Source organism: Equus przewalskii, chromosome 14, assembly GCF_037783145.1.
Source record: "Equus przewalskii isolate Varuska chromosome 14, EquPr2, whole genome shotgun sequence".
Lineage (NCBI taxonomy): Eukaryota > Metazoa > Chordata > Mammalia > Perissodactyla > Equidae > Equus > Equus przewalskii.
The window spans coordinates 38,431,738-38,453,284 of record NC_091844.1 but is presented as its reverse complement, the minus strand read 5'-3'; the positions used below and the strand labels follow the sequence as shown (position 1 = coordinate 38,453,284).

The 21,547-nt window shown below is 37.4% G+C and overlaps 2 protein-coding genes across 6 annotated transcripts in view; one reads left to right on the top strand and one right to left on the bottom strand.

Moving 5' to 3' along the window:
- Positions 1-7,388: 7,388 nt before the first annotated feature.
- TMEM17 (transmembrane protein 17) lies at positions 7,389-13,535 on the bottom strand. Its single transcript, XM_008525560.2, has 4 exons — positions 13,310-13,535; positions 9,814-9,917; positions 9,549-9,662; positions 7,389-8,604 (listed from the first exon to the last, which is right to left on the bottom strand). Exons 1-4 carry the CDS (start codon positions 13,533-13,535, stop codon positions 8,326-8,328), a joined length of 723 nt encoding a protein of 240 aa, XP_008523782.2. The 3' UTR covers positions 7,389-8,325.
- The window catches only part of EHBP1 (EH domain binding protein 1), a 479,572-nt gene continuing 471,414 nt past the window's right edge, over positions 13,390-21,547 (top strand). For 2 of the 5 annotated variants that reach the window (XM_070572562.1, XM_070572547.1), the window contains exons 1-2: positions 13,547-13,686; positions 18,343-18,414. The gene's annotated coding sequence lies outside the window, so the exon portion shown is untranslated. Of the gene's footprint in view, positions 13,687-18,342; positions 18,415-21,547 lie in introns of all 5 variants that reach the window. The other 3 variants (XM_070572563.1, XM_070572581.1, XM_070572545.1) reach the window with 3 other exon arrangements.

The following is a 21,547-nucleotide window of genomic DNA, read 5'->3' as shown; positions in this document are numbered from 1 at the left end:
CCTTTACAACTCCAAGAACATGACTGCCTCAAGAGAAAGGAGGGGAAAAACCCTTGGATGAGACTTATTCTAGTGGAAATATCCCTAATGGGTGTATATCACCTTGTTAAAAACATCCTTATAACAATATCTAATTTCTTCTTTTGAAGTTTTGATTTCCCATCAACCTCTGCAGTTCTAATTTGATCTCCCAAATGGACCTGGCCTCTCAGGAAGAGCAAGCCTTATGCCTGTGCCCAGTGTGCAGGGTACTCAGACCAGATAGAGCTCCTATGATACATTATCGGTAAGTCTCTTATCTTTTTAGACGGAGATAATCAAAATCCCTGCCTAATCAAGCCTGAGGGTCAAGTTTCTGGGCCCATAAAGCAACAAGGTGAGTTTAAGGACTTGGAAGGAATTAAATTGCCAGGAAATTCAGAATATAAAATTATAATATTTACCATTTATAAATGCTTATTCTGCTATGTTATCTTGTTTAACTCTCACAAAAGCCCTATGAGCACCCATTTTAAAGATGAATAAATTAAGGATTAAGTAAATCAGGCAACTTGACCAAGCTGATAAATGGAACAGATTTGAGTATAGGTCTACGTGCCTCCAAAGCCTGTGCTTTTAACCACAGTGCAAGACTCCCCTGAACTAAGTCCCTTTACTCACCAAGTATTTGCTGAACACTTACAGCGTGTTAAGCATCGAAAATACAAGGACAAATAAGACACTTGCCATGAAGACCTTAGAATTAAGTAGCAGGAGTCTAATATATAAAAATACATATAACACATTGTTTTAGATGCAGTCATAAAATATGAGCAGCAGAGATACAAAGAAAAGTGTACAAGTGTTACCTGGAAGTAGGTAGGGGACAATGGGAAATTTCCATAGAGGATATAACAGTTGAGTCAGGAATAAAAAATAAGTAGACTTTCGTTTGCCATGTAGATAAGATTACTTCAGACAGAGACAGCAAGATGGAAGGAAAAGATCTGTAGGCAAAATCCAGAACGGTGCACTGAAGGACCTGCAGATGTAGGATGAGAGGGGTGCAAGATGAGGCCAGACAGGTGGGAAGATGCCTTGTATGCCATGCTAAGGAGTTTGGATCTCATGCTGCAGGAAATGGAGCGCCTTGTAGAATTTTTAGCAGAGTTGTGACATGATTAGATTTGGTTTTAAGATTTCTTAATAGGTACAACTGTAGGAAGTACTGTAAAGTTGAGACATTTACTACTGCGACATGGAAGAGGACAATGAGATTGCTACTCTCCATGATCTGGTCGTTATACTTCTATTAACACATGCTTGTCCTCTCCTAAGACCACCCAGATATTTTCCCTTGAAAAACAGCACACAAGGAGTTCCTTAATTATGTACTATTGAACTGATTTTTTTTTGAAAAGTGTATGTTGGAGGATGTACGTGCGTGTATAAAATGTATTTTGGGGGCTGGCCCCGTGGCTGAGTGGTTAAGTTCGCGCGCTCTGCTGCAGGCGGCCCAGTGTTTCGTTGGTTCAGATCCTGGGCGCGGACATGGCACTGCTCGTCAGACCATGCTGAGGCAGCGTCCCACATACCACAACTAGAAGAACCCACAACGAAGAATACACAACTATGTACCAGGGGGCTTTGGGGAGAAAAAGGAAAAAATAAAATCTTTAAAAAATAAAAAATAAAAAATAAAATAAAATGTATTTTGCACCTAGCATTTCAGCTTGTTATGAGATTCTTTTGAAATGTGATTGCATCATCTATCAAATTACCTCTCCCTCTCAGCTATCATTTTCAAATACGGCAACGATATCTTCTAATTTTGTTTCAATATAGATATATCATTCATTGCCTACAGTATAACGTTCAAACTCTTTATTATAATATATAAAAGACTGATCACATCCTGATGCCAGTCTTTCCAGCTCCTCTCAAACCCTTCTATATACACCTCACATCAAACTACTTTTGGTTCTGTTCAGACCTTATATTTTCAAATGTCTGTCCCTTTGCCCATGTTGTTCCATCTGTCTGAAAGACTATCCTGCCCCCTAGACAGGATTTCTCATTTATTCTCATATTTTACATCGCTCTACTACAATATTATCATAAGCCCTTATGATCACCTTAAATTTGTCTCCTCTGTTAGACCTTGGCTGGAAGGGCAGGACTCAATCCTATTTATCTTTTTGTCCTGGAGTATCAAAGCATAGTGGATGGCATACTGTTGGAGCTAAGTAAGTTTACTTTGCAAAACAAAATTATAGCATATTAACAATATAAAGCATGAACATATCTTTTGCTGCTTTGCTTTGTAAATTACAGGACAATCAACAGTTAACTGCTCTCCTGCTTTCCTCAGCAGGGGTTTGTTGACCACAGAGAGCTCTAGTTTTTAGAATGGGAAAAAACTGACTCTTAATAGCTCTCATTCTTTTTAGGAAAGCTATTGAAGCAAAGTCCTAAACTTCCACTCTCTCAGGATCATTTTAGTACTTTCAGGCACTAATGAATCAAGCATTTATAAAGCAGTTATGAAATGTGCGTATCAAACATTTTTTAAAATTTGAATTTGAATATCAAACATTTTTCTCTTTTGGGCTATAATGTTGAGCAGTATATCCAATGTGTTTTGATTAGAATATAAATAACTTAAGATCAGGAACTAAAAACCTTTAAAGAGGAATCGATAATACCACTTTCCTATCAGCCAAATATAGTGCCATTAGAGTTCTGAAAAATTAAGAGAGAAGGCCATTCTTGGTTGATTATTGTTTTAAAAAGTCTACATTTTTAATGTAGCCAAGTGCTAAACACTTAAGTCTGTGAACAAGGAAGGACAAATTGCTGTGATGTATACGTTGTGACTGTACATACCTCACTAGGTTAAAAAGCCCTCTCTAGTCAAGGCTGTTGCTGTGGAACTTGTTTAGATTGAGAATGTTGATAAGTGTCTTCAGTATGTTCCATCTCTCCTCTGGTTTGTATGTTGTTTTTAAGAGTTCTTTCTTGACTTTCTGGTTAAAATGATTACACACTGATGCTTAGCGTCATTTTTCAGAAAGATGTGAATCTATGTAAGCACCAGGATACATTTAAACCTTGTAGTTAAACCTGTATTTAAACACATTTTTCTAGGGCCTGAATGTTTTGAAATGCTAAATGCTAAAGGGAAAAAAAAATTTTAGGATGATTCTTACAATTAACTGTTTAGTTTTGTTTTTTATTGACTTAAAACCCCCAAATTAACAGTCTTTAAAAAACTGGAATAAAGATAAATACCCATAACAAATTAGTGTTAATTGCACTTATAAAATACAGCATTTAAGTTTTCTGATAAACCTTTTCTAGGACCAAAATCTGATGTTTTACACTGTAACAGATTTACAGGGTAAACCGTTCCACTTGCCTCATTGTTTTCTGCCTCCATGCCTATTTTGCTATGCAAAAGCTTTATGTCAATTTACTTTTTGAGCCGTTTAAGACCAAACCAAATTATTCCTTCAGCACATTTTAAACAATCCCTTAAAGACCTCTTTTTCTTGGCTATGTTTCCAATCTTGGCTTATCACTATAATATTTCATGCTCCATGCTTCTGAAAAAATTCAATATTCAAGAACAAAGTAATCCAGAGCTTTCCTTCATTTCAGTCTTTTTATGTCCTAGGGCTGTCCCAACTCAATGACCCAGTTTTTATTGTGTCACATCTCACATTCTGTTGCTGACTGCAACCAGCTTGCCTAATCCTTTTCCTATCCTTATCAGTTTTCCCTTAATTCAAAAATCTTTTTTTTTTTTTATTCATTGCACTTCTCCTTTCACAGCTTTTAGTTTTTTTCCTCCATAGGAGACTCAGTGTTCCTGTGGTTCCTACTCAGAAACACAAAGATGAATAAGTCACTAAGGTCCATAAGTCTGTTCTTGTAAAAATTTTCATTATACTATCTTTAGAACTGTGGGTGGTAAATGGCAGAAAGCAGGTATTATAATTTGGCAATATGCATTGAGTCCTTAAAAATGTTCACACTCTTTGATGCAGCAATTTCACTTCTGAGAATCTAGCTTATTAATTTAAAAAAAGCATCTAAGATAAGGAAAAAACTGTATACATGAGACGTTTATTAGAATGTTACGTATAAAAGCAAAAGAAGGAAACAACACAAATAGCAACAATAGGAGAGAAGTTAAATTACCATCTATCTTCTCGATGGAATATTGTGCAATCATTTAAGATGATGGTTATGTGACTATGTAAAAAGATGGGTAAATATTTATAACGTTTTCAGAAAAGCATGGTGCAAAATTTAAGTGCCAGTGATCACAACTATGTTTTTAAAAAGCATTTGCAAAGGGAAAACTGCAAGGAAATACGACATTTGCTAATAGTTGTTATTTTAGAGTGGTGGAATTATAGATGATTTTTCTTTCCTTTACTCTCAAAATCTTGATTCAATTTTTAAGTTTTTAAAACCTATAGTCTTAACTAATGCAAATTAAGAACCATCCAGATAGGTTATGTCAAATAAAATTTATAAAAAACTATTTCAGATAGAGCTTTCTATGAATCTAATAATAATCTAACAACTGGGGTAGGGGGGTGGTGAATAAGACAATGAGTATGTCATTTTGTTTACCATTGTGTGTAATCCCCAAAAGGATGAATTAGGAAAAAACTTTCAATACCTGTTTTAAAATGTAAAATAAATTTCTTTTTAACTTTAATAGGTTCTAGTCAAGTTTATTTTACAGCCATTGACTTTATCAAGGCTGGCTTGTTCTCTTCAAAGTTATTTTATCAAGTCTTACCTCTAGTCCAACCATTTCAATCCATTTTCCACACTGTCTTCAGAGAGATCTTTCTGAAACCTAAATCTGTTTGTGATATTCCACTGTTTAAAGTATTCAGGCATTCAGAATATTAAAATCTTTAGCTCAGTTTACTAGTTCCTCCCAAGCTTCTCTGCCTTACTGTGTGTCGTTTCTTCTCACGCACTCTTCCCATCAGCTTTACCAAACGGCATGTAATACCTGAAGCAATACTCTGAGTCACTATTATTTCTGTCCTTAATACTGAAATTAACACAATACCCACTCAGTCTTCAAACCTCAAGTGTTACTTTGTTTGGGAAGGCTTCCCAGATTCCTCCTATTTTATATGACCATTCTCTGTAATCCTATAGTGCCCCATCACACTGTGCAGCACTGATTTGCTTATCTGCCTTTTCCGTCAGACTGGAAACTTCTCATTTATTATTGTGCGCACAGGCAAGTATGAGTGAGCGTGTATGTATTCAACGGCACTCACTCCGCCACCCCCCCTCCCCGTGCTCTGACAGTGAGAGGAGTAGTGAATGCTAAATGATGTTGATTGAAGGGCCAGTGTGCTAATCCTGGACACTAAATGCTAGGAACAAACGGGGGGATGCATTGGAAGCCAACGACTGTTATCTGCCAGGTATTTATCAGGTAGAAACTCATTCAACGCACCTCCCTGTTAAAGTTAGACTTTTCTACTTTGTCTGAAAGTTGTCTTGCAAATAGTTTACCTTCAACATCGTATCTCGGAGAACTGGGAGCACATCTTGTTTGTCTATGAACCCTCCACTATTCTTTGCATATACTAGGCATTCAAACATAAGTGGATTAAAATCCAATTTTTAAAAATCATTCTGATTTACAGAAGTTTACATCCACCTTGTCTGTGACGAGAAAAAGCCTCTGGAAGAAAAAATATGTGAAAGACAAAATATTTGTGAAGCTCAACATTGGAACTAGAAATTTTCAGAACAGTGTTGTGAATCCCCGGAAAAAAAGATATAATAGGAATTAAGGATGGACAAACTTATTCAAATATAATAAAGATTGCCTAAACTCCAGATTTGCTAACATGTAAATATCTTCTCTACCTCAATTTTCATAGGGTTACGTAGGCAACCAGGTATATTCCAATAGGAAATACTGGTTCAGCCTAACACAAAATCATGGTTTTGTTGAGATGAAAAACAAAAGACTTGGTCATGTTCTCAAGTGACTTTTGTAGTTTCTTTTTTCCCACCCTTATTATATCTGCATTTTAAGCAATATAGTTATTACAGCAAAAAAAATTTTTTGGGAAAATTTTAATAAAATTCATTTTCCCCAAATTTTTGTAGTCTAAAAATTTTATTATAACTCTAGCATTTTAGCTATTAATCTCTTAATCCTAAATTAAACTTTAAATGTATCAGAGGCTCTTATATTTAAAACAAAACTCTGTAAACAATTGTTTAATAGAAAGTCTTTCTTTTTTCTAAGATTTTGTTTTTCCTTTTTCTCCCAAAACTCCTCAGTACATAGTTGTGTATTTTTAGTTGTGGGTCCTTCTATTTGTGGCACGTGGGATGCTGCCTCAGCATGGCCTGACGAGCTGGGCCACCGATGCAGAGCACGAGAACTTAACCACTCGGCCACGGGGCCAGCCCCAGAAAAAGCCTTTCTTGATCATTCCCTTAATTTATCTGCTATGTAGACTTAGTGCTCTTATTTTATATTTTCTCATAGAATCACTATCTGTTCCCATCTGGAAACACATGCAAATAAATATAAGTTTTAGAAAACTATCCAAGCAGAATTCTATTTTGAATTTCAAATTATTGGAGTATACCTAGTGACATCTTTGGTACTGGGGAAAGGTTAAGGAGCCAGTGCATGGGGGGAGAAATTTTTGATTGAAATTTATATAGAATAAGAAACAACAGAAATAATAAAATTAGCATAAACAGTTTGGCCAGGTGAAATCAAAGGTGGGAAGTGAAAACATTTTCAAAAATTAAGCAATATCAGAATGAATAAGGCAAAATATGGAAATCCTAAGATGAAGATGAATTACAGAAAAGGAAAATTGGAAAGAATGATTTTAAATATAGCTACCACTGTCTCAGTAAAATACATTACTTATAAAGGCACATTTCCCTACAGGAAAGAAGAAAATATTATATCCCTTAAGATAATCCAATAATCACTTTAAAATGTTTAGACACACCCAAGCAACTTTGTTCTTAATGGAATTTCCTTAAATAGGTTTCTCCCATTAGCAAGGGAGCATGCTCATTTAGGATCATGGATATAGTCCCTCTGGTCATCCTAGCTCTCACCATGTATTAACAGGCACTCTGGCTTTTCCAGTCAAGCCTCATGTGAATCTACTGGGTATGAAGCAGTTCTTCAGTGAATAATGATGCAGTAGATGAGATCACGAGGGTTAATGTGCCTAGTACAGAACCCACTACCTAGAAGCCTCTCTAATATGGTGGTTTTTTCCCTCCTTTCTTCCCTTGCAACTCTGTAATAAAAATAATAAACCCACTGTATAGGAACTGTACAAAGAACTGTACAAAAGAATTATACAAGAAAGGAATGATTTGTTGCAGATACTTTAACATATTTTATAATTTATTATAAAGACATTTTATACACCACTACCATAACTACTGAACATAGTTTCGTGAAACTTACAATTTTATGATAAAAATATATCCTAAACACCATGATAACCCACCTGCTTTCTTGTTAACCTCACTATAATAGCTAAGACTAGGGTTAGAATTTAACCCTAGCAGAATGAAAATTTGGTGTCTCGGTTTATAAATATAGTCTAATACACCAGAATATTGACAAACATTTCCATATGCTTCAGATGTACTGCCAACATATGGATAGCCAACAAGTTTAAAAGAAATATTCACATTTCTAGTTAAAGGTGCTAACTAGAAATATCACAGTATATCTGGTAAACTGCGACCACCAATACAGATTTCTACACACCTGAAAAAGTCAACAGCAACAACAAAATTAAGATATTTGGCATCAGGTGGACAATATCTAGGCTTTAGGGTTGACTTACTGCTTTCATGGACTGTACAAGTAGTCTTATTGCCCCCAACTTTGGTGTTTCAGAGCTAGAGAGTATATATAATTCAAACCATTTGCTTTGGGGGCCAGCCCATGGGGTAGTGGTTAAGTTCATGCACTCCGCTTCGGCAGCCCAGGTTTGTGGGTTTGGATCCTGGGTGTGGACCTGCGCTGCTTGTCAGCCATGCTGTGGCAGTGACCCACATACAAAATAGAGGAAGACTGGCACAGACGTTAGCTGAGGGCTGGTCTTCCTCAACCGAAAAAAAAAAAAAGAAAAAAAAAAGAGGAAGGTTGGCAACAGATGTTAGCCTAGGGAAAATCTTCCTCGGCGGAAAAAACACAACACTTGCTTTGTCCTTTTTCTCAAGCTAGATCTCTGACATTTTCCTAACTCTTATAGTCTTCTAGAATGATCTTTCAGATTTTCACTCAACAGCACTGGGTCAAATCTCTTCTATACAGGATCTCATTCTTCTCATGCCTCCTCTATTTGTAGAGAGCCGGTCAAAGTCTTGAAGGTGGAAACGAGTTGCCAGCTGATTTACCATTTTTCTCAGGGTAAGAAATGCTGAAACAACTTGGAAAGTAAGGAACATACTGAAGATGATGTGTATCGCTTTTTCCAAGGGCAGATTCATTAGGCCTTCATTAAAGAGCAAGAAAAGAATTAAAGGCAACTGCAATAGAAGGCTCAAAAGCCAAAAGCCAGCCAACTCAGGAACCTGCAATGACACACATTAAGAGTAATCAGATGAGTAAAGTATAGTTTTTTGTCTATTTAGATAGGCAAGTACTTAGCACGACTGAACCTACATTATGCGCTCTCTAATTCAAAAGGAGTATAACACTGTCCTCAGAGAATTTATAGTCTAGATTAGAAGAGAAAAGTACAAGTAATTTATGTGACAATCCTTGAATACACACTTTAGTGAATAATTAAATGCACCACTTAGAGGGATAGACTAAATGTTACAAGAAATAAGACGAGAGTGATTAGGGTAGGTGAAAGAAAGAATTCAGGGATGTAGGCTTTTAAGTTGGGTAGAAGGAGAAAGAGGCGAGAAGGAGGTAAGTGAGCAAAGATGTGGAATGAGCATGATTGGGAATCAACACATCAGCCTGGAATGTATGTTTGGATTAGGAAATAGCAAGAAATACAGTGAGACAGGCTAGGTGGGGCCTAATTATGAAGGGCCTAGAGAACCATAGAAATCTTTGGGCATTATCCCTTAGCTCTGGTAACTATAAATGCTTAGGCAGCAGGATGATTCAAAAAACATGACTGGCATAGGAAATGAGTTTATAATTTCCCCCCATTTTCTTATGCAGGATCCAAATAAATATGTTTGATTGACCAAGTACCTCAAGACTGGTGAGAAGAGGGAAAACTATCAATTCTTATGTGCTTACGACGTTCAGATACCTTATATCAATTATTTCATTTAATCCCAACAAACCTGTGAAGTAAATATTTCCCCCATTTTATATATGAAGAAACTAAAGCTCAAGAGATTAAGCAAACAGACCACAGTGACAGAAGTGGTAAAGTTGGAGCCAGGCCTTAACTACAGCTTTTGCTCCTTCACCACATCTCACTGCCTTTTCCTTGCTATGAAAACCTTATTGCATTTATGTGTAGACTGAGAAAAAGGAAAGAAGAGCCTACCTTCTCCTGCAGGTTCCCCATGTAGCCCAGATACAACCGGATAGCTTCAATCAAGGTTATTAGGATGATAACAGTGACCACAATGAATTTGTAGTAATCAGGCAAGATTGAATACTAAAAAAACAAAAATAAACACGTTTGTAAAATCTCATATATAGTAAAACTGTCTTGAGATAGAACAAAAATACTAAGAACTTTAATTTTACTAACAATGCAAGGGATGGGCAGAAGAGACCTCAGCATAAGTATAAAGGCACAGACTTACCTTCATCTGAAGCATCATAATACTGCTCACCCACCAAAGTGGGAAAAAGTAAGTGTTAAAATAAAGTGACATCTGCAATGCCAAACTGGAAACCACTTCATTATCTACAGAAGAAGTAAAGAGAAAAGGAACAAATTCTTAATCTTGGTCTACACCCTATAAATCCTTTAGTTCCTTAGAATAACTACACTATTGACTCAATAAAACTCCAAATTTAAGCCTATTTATAATCATTGACTGTGAAAGAAAATATTCATCATAATACTATTTAGTTCATATATTGGCTACTTGGGGGTATGTTTCATATTTTTCAATTATTTTACCATTTTGCCATTATAGTCTGCTGACTTTTTGTGCACTTACTGGTATAGATTAAATGTGGAATATCAATATGAATCATAGTGAACAGACAACACTAATTATCATTGCCTCCTTTGTAGAGTTCTTTGTAAAGAGCCTATAAAATGAACACACTAAATATACAAAAACTAATCTTTCACATATAAACTAATTTCATACAAAAACTAATCTCCCAAATCATAGACACACATGCCTTTTCAGCATACCCTAATCCCACCCATTCATTAACACTCAATTCAATACCACTTTTTCCATAAATTCTCTCTTGATCATATTCCCCCGTCCCAGCAGAAATCTCTTTCCCCTCTAGGTACTTATCACTCTAACCTGTGTATAAGAAGTGTTAGCAAAGAACCACACTCCCCTCACTCGAGACACAGTCTGGTGTACTGAAGAGATCACGAGCTTTGGAGTCCAAGTAAACTCGGAACTCCCCAAACTCCCCTTAGCTCTGGATGCCAGACTTGGGATAAGTTACTTAACCTCTCTGAGCTTCAATTTCTTCATCTGTAAAATAGTAACATTAAAATTACCTCACAGGTTGCTTGTGAGGATTAGAGATAATATAAATTATTTCAACAACCACCATGCCTAGCACTTAGTAGGCACTCAATAAATATTAGTCCCCATTCCTTCTCTTTTACTTATTCACAGCCTCACTATAAGCACAGACCACATTCTACTCAAATTTGAGACCCTCATAGAATCTAGCATCTTGCTTTACACGTGGTAAATACCAAATATGCATAAGCAGAAAGAATGAATGAATGAAAACACACTGTTATAAGGACATTATCAGTGTGGCCATTCGTGAGTTTCGTTTATCTAAGGCTGATTACATAGCATTTTTTGCTTTTATGTAAGGGAGAAGGGCCCTAAATTAAGAATTTGATTTTGTAAATTGAGTCTTACAAATGCATCCTAAATTTGACCAAATTCTAACAATTTAAGAGCAGAAACATATTTTGAAATCAATTGCTCTAAATGTAGGAATGTACAAAGGCTCTAAAATAAATTTTTTTTTTTTTGCTTTTTCTCCCCAAATCCCCCCAGTACATAGTCCAGTTGTGACATGTGGGACGCTGCCTCAACGTGGCCTGACGAGCGGTGCCATGTCCGCACCCAGGATCCGAACCGTCGAAACCCTGGGCCGCCGAAGCAGACTGCGCAAACTTAACCACTCCGCCACGGGGCTGGCCCCTAAAATAAATTTCTTAAAAACTGATTTTTTTGTCTCCACAGCTGAGTATTTTATATCTGTCACTTAATAAATTTAAAATTATAAGGAATAATCATGGTCTCTCATAGCAAGAAAGCTTCCATTAGCTCCAAGAATATACCTCACTACTATGATCTACTTTAAAAAAAATTGTGATGATCTACTTTTGCTTGCACCTATTTATTAAATTATCACTGATAAACCAATACATTCTTAAAATCTGTTATATCTGAAGGCAACTCACCAGCCTAGGATTTTTTTTCATAACAGTACAACTCTTGGTCAGCTGTGGACATGGTAAGGTAGACACTTTCAATTATAGTACAAATAATTAAACCTACTTCAGATCCACAAAGAAGAAAATGTAGAAAGATAACGATAAATTAGTTAAGCTGAAAATTTTAATACCTTTGGAGCAAAAACTGTAGTCAAATTTTGCAAAGAAGTTTTTATGTTAGAAATTTTGTACATGAGCATCTTAAGTTATACTGTCTATATTTCAGCTGATCAAACTTATAATCATGCAATTGAAAACCAAATGACTATGTAAATGAACCCTGAAAGCACAAGACATGAATTTACTAAATTTTGCAAAAGTACGAGTTCTGTAAATGGAACATAAATTAAAACATTATATAAATCAGGGGTAGGCAAACTACCAGCCAGCTGCCTGTTTTTGTATAGCAAGTGAACTAAAACCAGTTTTTCACATTTTTAAATAGTTGCGGGGGGGGAAATCAAAGAATAATATTTTGTGACACTGAAAATCATATGAAATTCAAATTTTAGTGTCCATAAATAAAGTTTCACTGGAACTCCACAATTTCAATTCAATTATCATTATCCGTGGCTGCCGCAGAGACCTTTGGCCTGCAAAGTCTAAAATATTTACTATCTGGCCCTTTACAGAAAACGTCTGCTGACCCCTGATACCTTGCATCATCAGATTTTAGTGCCTGTTAACCCTTAGCTTTAGAATCAGAACTGTAAAAACCTAATTTTTCACATTACCTTTTTCTCTGTACATCCTAAATCATGAAGAGGGCTACATGTGGGGGACAGGCAAGTAATCAGGGTGAAAGAACGCAACTATGGGAATTGACTTTACTTTTCTCTGCCCTCTTTTAAAAATCCCTAAACCAGGCAAGAAGAAAAGATTTCTATTTCCCAGCAGAATTCAGTGATAAAAACCGCATGGGAGTGGTTGACACTATGTTGCCCATCATCACGATTTACGAGGAGGTGAAGGTGACTGCGTTATCACCTGTCGTCATGCTGAATGTAGCGTTGCGGTATTTTGTTACCAGACGTAGGGAAAGAGTTACATACAGGGAAGGGGAAGGAGAAAGCAGGGAAGAGGGCGAGTTTTGTCGAAGGCGATGCTAGTGTGGCAGCTGCCACTCTGGAGTGGATAGCGGTTCAAAATGACTCATTGAAAAAACTTCTTTCCATCTCTTCTGCCAGAAAACGGACTTGCGGTGGAACATACTTGTTTTGCTAGCTAAAGAAAAAAGGAAAAGAAATGTTATCGGGGTGGGGGTGGGGAGCGGGACGGGGAGACTGCCTGGGCTGTTTTCGCTCCATCCTGGCCAGCAGAGCCAGGGCGGACGCTGCAGAGGGAAAGCAACGTCGGCCTTCGCAGACGGCTGGGACAGGACGTGTGCTGCGAAGGCGGATTTTATATTTTTCTTTTTTGAAGAAGGCCAGCGCCAACTCAGCAGCACCACTCGCAATTCGCCAGCCAGGCCGCAGCGTGGTCTGCCCAGGACTGGCCGGCGATCAGGGCGCTTCCCGCACTGCGGAGGGCCAGCTGAAGGCGAAACCGCCATTTTAGGTCCGGGCAAAGTCTGGCCGCACCAAAACAGGCGCCAGGCCGTCGGCGGGCCACACCCCCTGCGCTGGGCCTTCGCCACTCACCGGGACCCTCGCTGTACTCCGGCCCGGTCCGGTTGGAGTCGCTGAACACGGTCCGGCTGAAGTTTCCCAGCCGCTGGCGGACCGGGTCCGGCAGCTCCATGCCCGGGCCTCGGAACCCCTCACAGCTGGGTTTGCGGACGCAGCCGCGCTCTGCGGTTCCCACGGCAACCGGGCGGCGCGAGGGCGCAGGCGCGGCCGCGCTGCGGGGGCCCAGGTGCTGCTCCATAGCCCGCGCGCCTGGAAGGGAGAGAGCCGGGGTCGCTGAGCGCGTCAGCCGGGTTTAAAATGGCAGATTCGTTCGTTCTGTTTTAAGCCCGACCATTTTAAAAGCAAATAGGAATTATAATAAATCACCTGGGGTTGGATTGTGATCTAAGGTATGAGGGTTAGAGCCCTTGCAGAGGATGCAACGTTTCTGGAAGGAAATAGAGAATGAATGCAGAGCTTGAAGAATGTTCATGACCCAGTAGCTTTTCTTCTGGGAGCTATGTGTATATATAGTGTGTGTGTATATGTGTATATATATTTGGTAGAATATATTGCAGCAGCTTAAAAAAATGCTTGCAATGAATATTTGATGATATGGATTAACTTGAAGTAAAAATAAACTGAAAGTAAAACTAAATAGAAATGAACCTTTTTTAGCAAAATGTACGTGCGTAAATATGTGGGGAACAGTGGGAGGTAGCACAAGCACCTTGGCTTCGAAAAAAGACTAGAAGGAAACAATCCAAAATGTTAATAGCAGTTATTTCTGGATAGTGGGTTGTGGGTGAGTTAAATTTTTTGAAACATGTCTGTATTTTCCAGCTTTCTCTCAAATAAGATGTATTATTCTTTAAAACACTATTTGAGTATAATACACATACAGAACTGAGTATGCTTATGTAACCAGTACCCAGATCAAGAAACAGAACCTTTTCAGCACCTCCAGAATCTCCCCCTTCCTATTGCCTTACAGTCGCTAACCCTCCACTTCTGGATGACCTTTCCTGACTTCCAACAGCATAGAATAGTTTTGCCTATTTTTATGCTTTATATAAAAGTAATCATACAGTAAGTGCTTTTTAAGAAAAAATCTGACTCTTTGTCCTCAAAATTAATTTCATGAAGTTCCTTCATGTTATTGAGTGTAGCTTCTTTTTCCTTGCTGTATGTGGCCACACCACAGTAAGTTTATCCATTCTGCTTTTGATGAGCATCTATGTATTTTCTTGTTTGGAGCTATTTTGAGTAGTGCCGCTTTTGATGAAAATATGCATCTTGGTGAACATATGCGTGCCTTTGTGCTGAGGTTGTTCCCAGGAGTGGAATTCCTGGCTTATGAGATTCTACCCAGCTTTAATAGATACTGCCAACAGTTTTCCAAAGTGGTTGTACCAATTTCTACTGCCTTTAGCAATGTGTGTGCATTTCTGTTGCTTCAAGTCCATCACCAACACTTGTTATTTTCCATCCTTTCCTTTTAGCCGTTCTGAAAGGTGTGTGATGAACAGTATTATTTTTACAATCAAAAGGAACCATACATATTTATATAAATGTCAAGAGGAAGGTATGAGAGGAAACAGCTACATGGCTAGCATTTCCAAATAATTCATCAAATGTTTATTGCACTCCTCCTACTTTTTTGGGCATTGCACTTGGCTGATTAAGGATAAAGTCCCTCCCCTTCAAGAAGCTCAGCCCAGTGAGAGAGGGAGAGATGTGGAAACAAATATTAGTACAATATGCTTGAGTAAAAGAGCACAGAGGAGGAAGCAATTAATTCTGGTCAGAGATGCCAGGGAAAAGCTGATTAACTTCTGCTTTTCTTCAAGGTACAGCTCAGGCCTTAGCATCTCCAAAAAGGCTTCCGGGACCTCCCTGAAGCTGGCTTACGTGCCCTACTCTGTGTTTCTCAAGCGTCTTCCTCTGTGTTACTTTGGTCGCAGTGCTAGTCACAGTGTACTATAATTGTCTATCCGTGTCTATTTCTCTTGCCAGTTCACAAGCTCTTTGAGGTCAGGGACGGGCTTTCATCCTTCTATCCTGAGTACTAGTGTGGTGCCTGACCTGCAGTGGGAGCTGGATAACCATTGAATGAGGAAAGGGAATAAAAGTTCTAAAAACCACTCCCATATCTTGCCATTTCTAGTTCAAGGACTTAGGCAGCCCTTATATAAGCTTCACTCTGTAGAATAGAGAATTGATATAGTAAAACACAGGGAATTATAGGAACCAAAAAAATTTTTTTAACTTAGCAACAAAGAATCAGTTCTTATCTATTAAATTGACCAAGATTTTTATAAAGGGCACTGTGAAGCAGAAATCCTCATGCTTTGCTGATTGAATTGTAATTTGAAGAATCTCATTGAGGAAAACAATCAGTAATAGGTACAAATTGCCTTGAAAGTACTCTGCCTTTAACACAATAATCCAAATTTTAAGGCTCTATTTTGGGAAAATAATAATAAAAACAAATAATGTTTTATACACCAAGATATTGCTTCCAACATTATTGATGTTAGTTTAAAAAAAAAAAAGGTGGGGGAGCATTTGAAGTGCCCAACCACAGGGCCTAGTTAAGCAGATTATGATAATCACGGTGAGGTGCTGGGCTGTACTGGAAAGGATGTCCTTGGAAGCAGAGAGAGCAGGGTTCAAATCTCCTAAAATTCTGGCTTTACTGTGTAGGAGCTGTGCGATTCATTTCAGATCTTTGTTTTATAAAGTGAGAACAATGATAACTTACTGTTATGGTTGATGTGAAGATTGTGTCATTAAATAAGGCTTTCTATAACTGATGGCTATCTTTGACACATCTATTAAAATGACGTTTGTGAAGAAGGAACACCTTCGGTGGAGTAAAATCATGCCAGCATTTAATTCTCTGAATTGCACTATACCTGCAAGGCAATACCTCTTTTGCTTTCCTAGTAAACACAGTGGGTATGACTAACCATAAAGGAGTCCATGAATATTAACCAAATTTATCAAAGGCCTGAGTGAATTCCTTTAAAGATTTTTCCTAGCATTGGAAAAATATGTGAAACACCTTGTTTAGATTGCAATTATTTCATCAAAATCCTGGAGGAAAAAATTGATAGAATTATGGGTATTTTTCCTTTTAATTTTAATTATTATTCAAATTTCCTATAATAAGCATGCAATTCATAGTTTGAAACAAACCTTATTAAAAATAAATTGAGAGAAAGAGGCAATGACAGTGCAAAATTATATTACAGAAGAGTTTTGAGTGGAAAATATTGTGGTTTGGAAAGAATCCTGTTATTATTGATGTCACAAATGGTCCAAAGGGCTCAAAAAACTTCTGAAATATTGTTTTGTTGGTTGATGTTCACAATATTTATAGGCAATGACATTAGTGAAATGCTGAAGATCAGAGAAGGGAATCTACTTTCATGGAATCAAGACTAGTATAATGTGGGTTTCCCATATTCTAGATATTCAGAATCTAAAGAGAGGAGTATTGAGTCTCCATTCTTAAAATCATGGGAATCATTTCCAACAAGATTAATAAATAACCCTGTGAAGTTAAACTGTTTACTTCTTGTACCAATGTTGATGGTCAGAGTAATAGCTGCTCCTCCAATAATTGTATAATGTATTTCATTGGGGTTTATTTACATTTATGGTTTACTTTCCTGAATATTCATTTTCACCAAAATTTTGAGCCTAGTGCAATTGGTTTGTTTCTTTTTGACAAGAGGCAAAGTTGTCTGGTAATGACGTACTATCTTATGTGACAAGAAACTGATTCGAGGAGTTATTTAAATTACTCCTTGTCATAATAAAGATATAAATTCTTTCCGCTTGATACTAATAAAAAGTTTAGGAACAATATTTTTAAGTGAACATGTTATTCAATTTATTGCCTTAAAATGAACTGTGAGACATTTCTAAGAATTTAGATAAATTTAAAAGGTAAGTTCTATATTGGGATATAATATCTTCATATGTGATTCCACATCAGCACCTACATTTAAAAAATCTTACTCTGAGTTACCTGAAATGTAATCTTATAATCCTCAAGTTTAATGGATAAAAGCTTTTGAAATCCCAAGTACAGTATATTCTATTCACAGCACTTTTCAAAGGTTTATAAGAAAGAATCAGGCTATGAATTACACAGAAAATAAAATCTCATGAAAGAGATTTTTCTTACTATATTAAGTAATATTTCAAGGTTGGCTTTAATATTTGTCTTCAAAGACATCCCCATTGACCATTTTTATTAGAAAGTACTTTTTCTTCTAAAATACTGTTTGTATTATTATTTTTTGGTTCTGTGGCATTTCTTTGTGTTAGACTACCATAGTGCTCATCTGCTATAGCAAGCAGCTGCTCCATGCGTCAAACTATGTGGGAGGTGGGAATGGCAAAACGAGGGAAGACCACTAAAGCAAAACCTGCTTAAGGAAACCTCAGATCTGTCAAGTGAATTGTGATACTGATGAGAAGCAAGTAGCCATTTTATTGAATAAGTAATAAGTTCGACTTTTAGTAGTGATGGTATTACTGTACTAATAATATTTTTTATATTACACTGTGTAAAATGTACATTATGTTCCCCTTCTAGAAGAAAATTAATCTTTACCTTTTATTTATTGACTGTAGTAAAATATTGCTTCCCCTGCACTAAATATTGATGCATGATACCATCTTGCTTCTTTTAAATTGTGGTTCTGTGTTTTTAACAAATAGTATATTTTGTCTTTAATGGTATGCTGTACATTGCTTAGTCATGTTCAATTTTGATCCCCAAGCTCATCAAGGTTGGAAGAGCAGAAATCTTATAAATGGACAGTTTAGTATTACAATAAAAGGTGTACACATGGGTAAAGAGTTCAAATACATTTGAATTATTCATTATATTTATGTAGATAACACAACTCTCTAAATTTTTTTGAAAGTAAGTTTGCTTTGCAAAATAGAAAACCATTGCGATTATTCCTATATCCCCTTCCCTTTTCCTCTATATTTTTAGTTAATACAGAACTGTTTTTTTTTTTTTTTTAACATGTGCTGTGAAGATTAACAGAAGTTCCAGGTGGTTGGAGACAATTGTAATAGGATGTCAACTGGGATGTTCCCCTGGGCTCTGGGTAAGTTCCAAAGCTGTGCACAGAAGGTGATAAGTTCACATATTCTAAGTTCAGGGACCACTTGTGGTTAGGGCAGCCTACTAAGAAACATTAGTACAGGGAAATGGCCCTACTCCCGAACCTTCCCCAAACCACCCCATCTCTGCTCCCTGAAGTATAAGGAAAGGGGGGGGGGGTAGACAGGAGGTTAGCCTTTTGTGAAGCAGAATATTCATAAAGATACCCTATTCCCTCCCTTCACCCCATTTTCACTGTAAGGGAGGAGATGAAGGTACTTCTTCTCAAAGTTTAGAGAAGAGCCTTCAAGAGAATTGCTTATAAAGTTTACAGATGCCCAGCCTTCCCCCTCGACTAGGTTGGACGTTGGTGATTGTCTCACCACTGACCTCTCCTGGACCAGCAGAGTGCTGGATGTTCCAGGACAAGGATACCAGAGAGATGGCCTGGATGATGGAAGGGGCACTGTGGTAGCCCATATTGCCCCCTCCAAGAGAGGCTGCTAGCTGGACCCCTTGTGGAAGAGGTCAAGTAGGTGCAAGATAGGCCTCAAGGAACTGGGCAGCGGAGAGGGGCCCCAAGGACCCTTGCCAATGAGGGAACCAGAACTTGGATTCTCTCCAAATAGAGAGCTTCTAGGATCTGACAGGGTTAACTAGAGAAGCAAGAGCATCTTAAAGAGAGGGAATTGCAATCTTCCTACAGGGGAACCATATAAGATATCTACTTTCCCATTCCTCCTCTTGCCCTTACATGAGAAAGAAAGCACTAGGAAGGGGAGGGAAGAGTGTAAAGAGTAGAGTGCTTCTGCCCCCCGCCCCCCCACTCCCCCACATATACTCCAAGCCACAAGCAACAGACTTGTCTGCCTTTCTCTGGAGGGAAGGGAGGAAAAAAGAGTTTTTAATTCAGTTTGAAGCTTAATTGAAAATGCACGGAACTGAACCTTACTTGCGAGAATGAGATGATCCTAGTAACTTGAAGAGGCTGATAAATGGAATCAAACCAAGACATGACTAAGAGAGTTGACACCCAGCAAGAAAATGGCATGGGCGCATAATAGCACGTTACTGGGGGGGATTATTGGAAAAACAAAGCCATTTCATAGTTATACCCCAATGAATCATTAACATTACATTTGTGAGATCCATGTTGTTGTGAATAGAAGTAAATGAAAACCGTTAGTTTTCATTGCTGCGTAGTATATTGCTGTTTGAATATACCATGAATTTCATTCGTACAAATGGTGATAGACATTTGTTTTTTTCCAGTTTGGGGCTATTACAAAGAGTGCTGCTCGTCTTAGTTGTTAATATTTTATCTAGGCCTTTCACGTCTAAGTTCATGAGAGAGATTAACATGTAATTTTCCTTCCTTGTAATGTTCTTGCCAGCTTTTGGTATCACAGTTAGGCTGACCTTGTAAAATAATTGGAAATATTCTCTTTTTTTCTGTTCTCTAGAAGATTTTGTGTAAGATTCATGTTTTTCCTGTTTGTTTGGAAGAATTTGCCAGAGAAGCCATCTGTATCTGGAGTTTTCTTTGTGGGAATGTTTATGAAATTAGTTTTTGTTTATAGGTATAGAACTACTTAGATTTTCCATTTTCCCTTTTCCTACTCTGATAAGTTGTATATTTCTAGGAATTTGTCCATTTCATTGGCATGTAGTTGTTTATAATTTCATCCTATTATATTCTTTTTTATTGAGATATAATTGATATAACATTATATATTAATTTCAGATGTACAGCATAATGATTTGATATTTGTATATACTGCAAAATGATCACCACAATAAGTCCAGTTAACATTCATCACCATACATAGTTACAAATTTTTTCTTATGATGAGAACTTAAGATTCACTCTCCTAGCTACTTGCAGATATGCAATACAGGGTTATTAACTATGGTCACCATGCTGTACATTAGATCCCTATCACTTATTCATTTCATAACTGGAAATTTGAACCTTTTGACTTTCTTTGCCTGTTTCACCCACGGCCCACTCCCCCCCGCACCTCAGGCAACCACCAATCTGCTCTCTATATCCATGAGCTTGTGTTTTCGTTTTTGTTTTAGATTCCACATATAAGTGAGATCATGTGGTATTTATCTTTTCTGTCTGACTTATTTCACTTAACATAATGCCCTCAAGATCCATCCTTGTTGAAAATGGCAAGATTTCATTCTTTTTTATGGCTGAATAATACTCCAGTGACACACACACACACACACACACACACACCATGTTTTCTTTAACTATTCATCCATTGGTGGCTATTTAGGTTGTTTCCATGTCTTGGCTTTTGTCAATAATGCTACAATGAATGTGGGGGTGCATATATCTTCTTGAATTAGTGTTTTCATTTTCTTCAGATAAATACCCAGAAATGAAATTGCTAGATCCTATGTTAGTCCTATTTTAATTTTTTGAGGAAACTTCATGCTGTCTTCCATAGTGGCTTCACCAATTTCTATTCCCACCAACAGTGCACAAGGGTTCCCTTTTCTTCACATCCTTGACAGCACTTATAATTTCTTCTTTTTGATAATAACCATTCTGCCAGGTGTGAGATGTATATTCTTAATGCTAATAGGATCTATATTGATGTTTCTCTTTTTCTTCACGTTGGTTATTTGTACTTAGTTTTTTTCTTGATCAGTGTTGACACGGGTTTGCAATTGTATTAGTTTTTTTAAAAAACCAATATTTGGCATGTTGCTTTTCTTTATCGTATATTTGTTTTCTGTTAATTTCTGTTTTAATCTTTATTATTTCCTTATTTCTACTTTGTGTGGGTTTACTTTTCTGTTTTTTCTTTAGATATGATTTTTTTAGCTGGATATGTAGATCATTATTTTTCAGAATTTCTTATTTATTTATTTAAAAATTGGCACCTGAGCTAACATCTGTTGCTAATCTTCTTTTCTTCTTCTTTTTCCTTCTTCTTCTCCCCAAAGTCCTCGAGTACATAGTTATATATTCTAGTTGTGAGTGCCTCTGGTTGTGCCATGTGGGATGCCGCCTCAGCATGGCTTGACGAGTGGTGCCATGTCTGTGCCCAGGGTCCGAACCAGCGAAACCCTGGGCTGCTGAAGCAGAGAGTGTGAAATTAACCATTCAGTCACAGGGC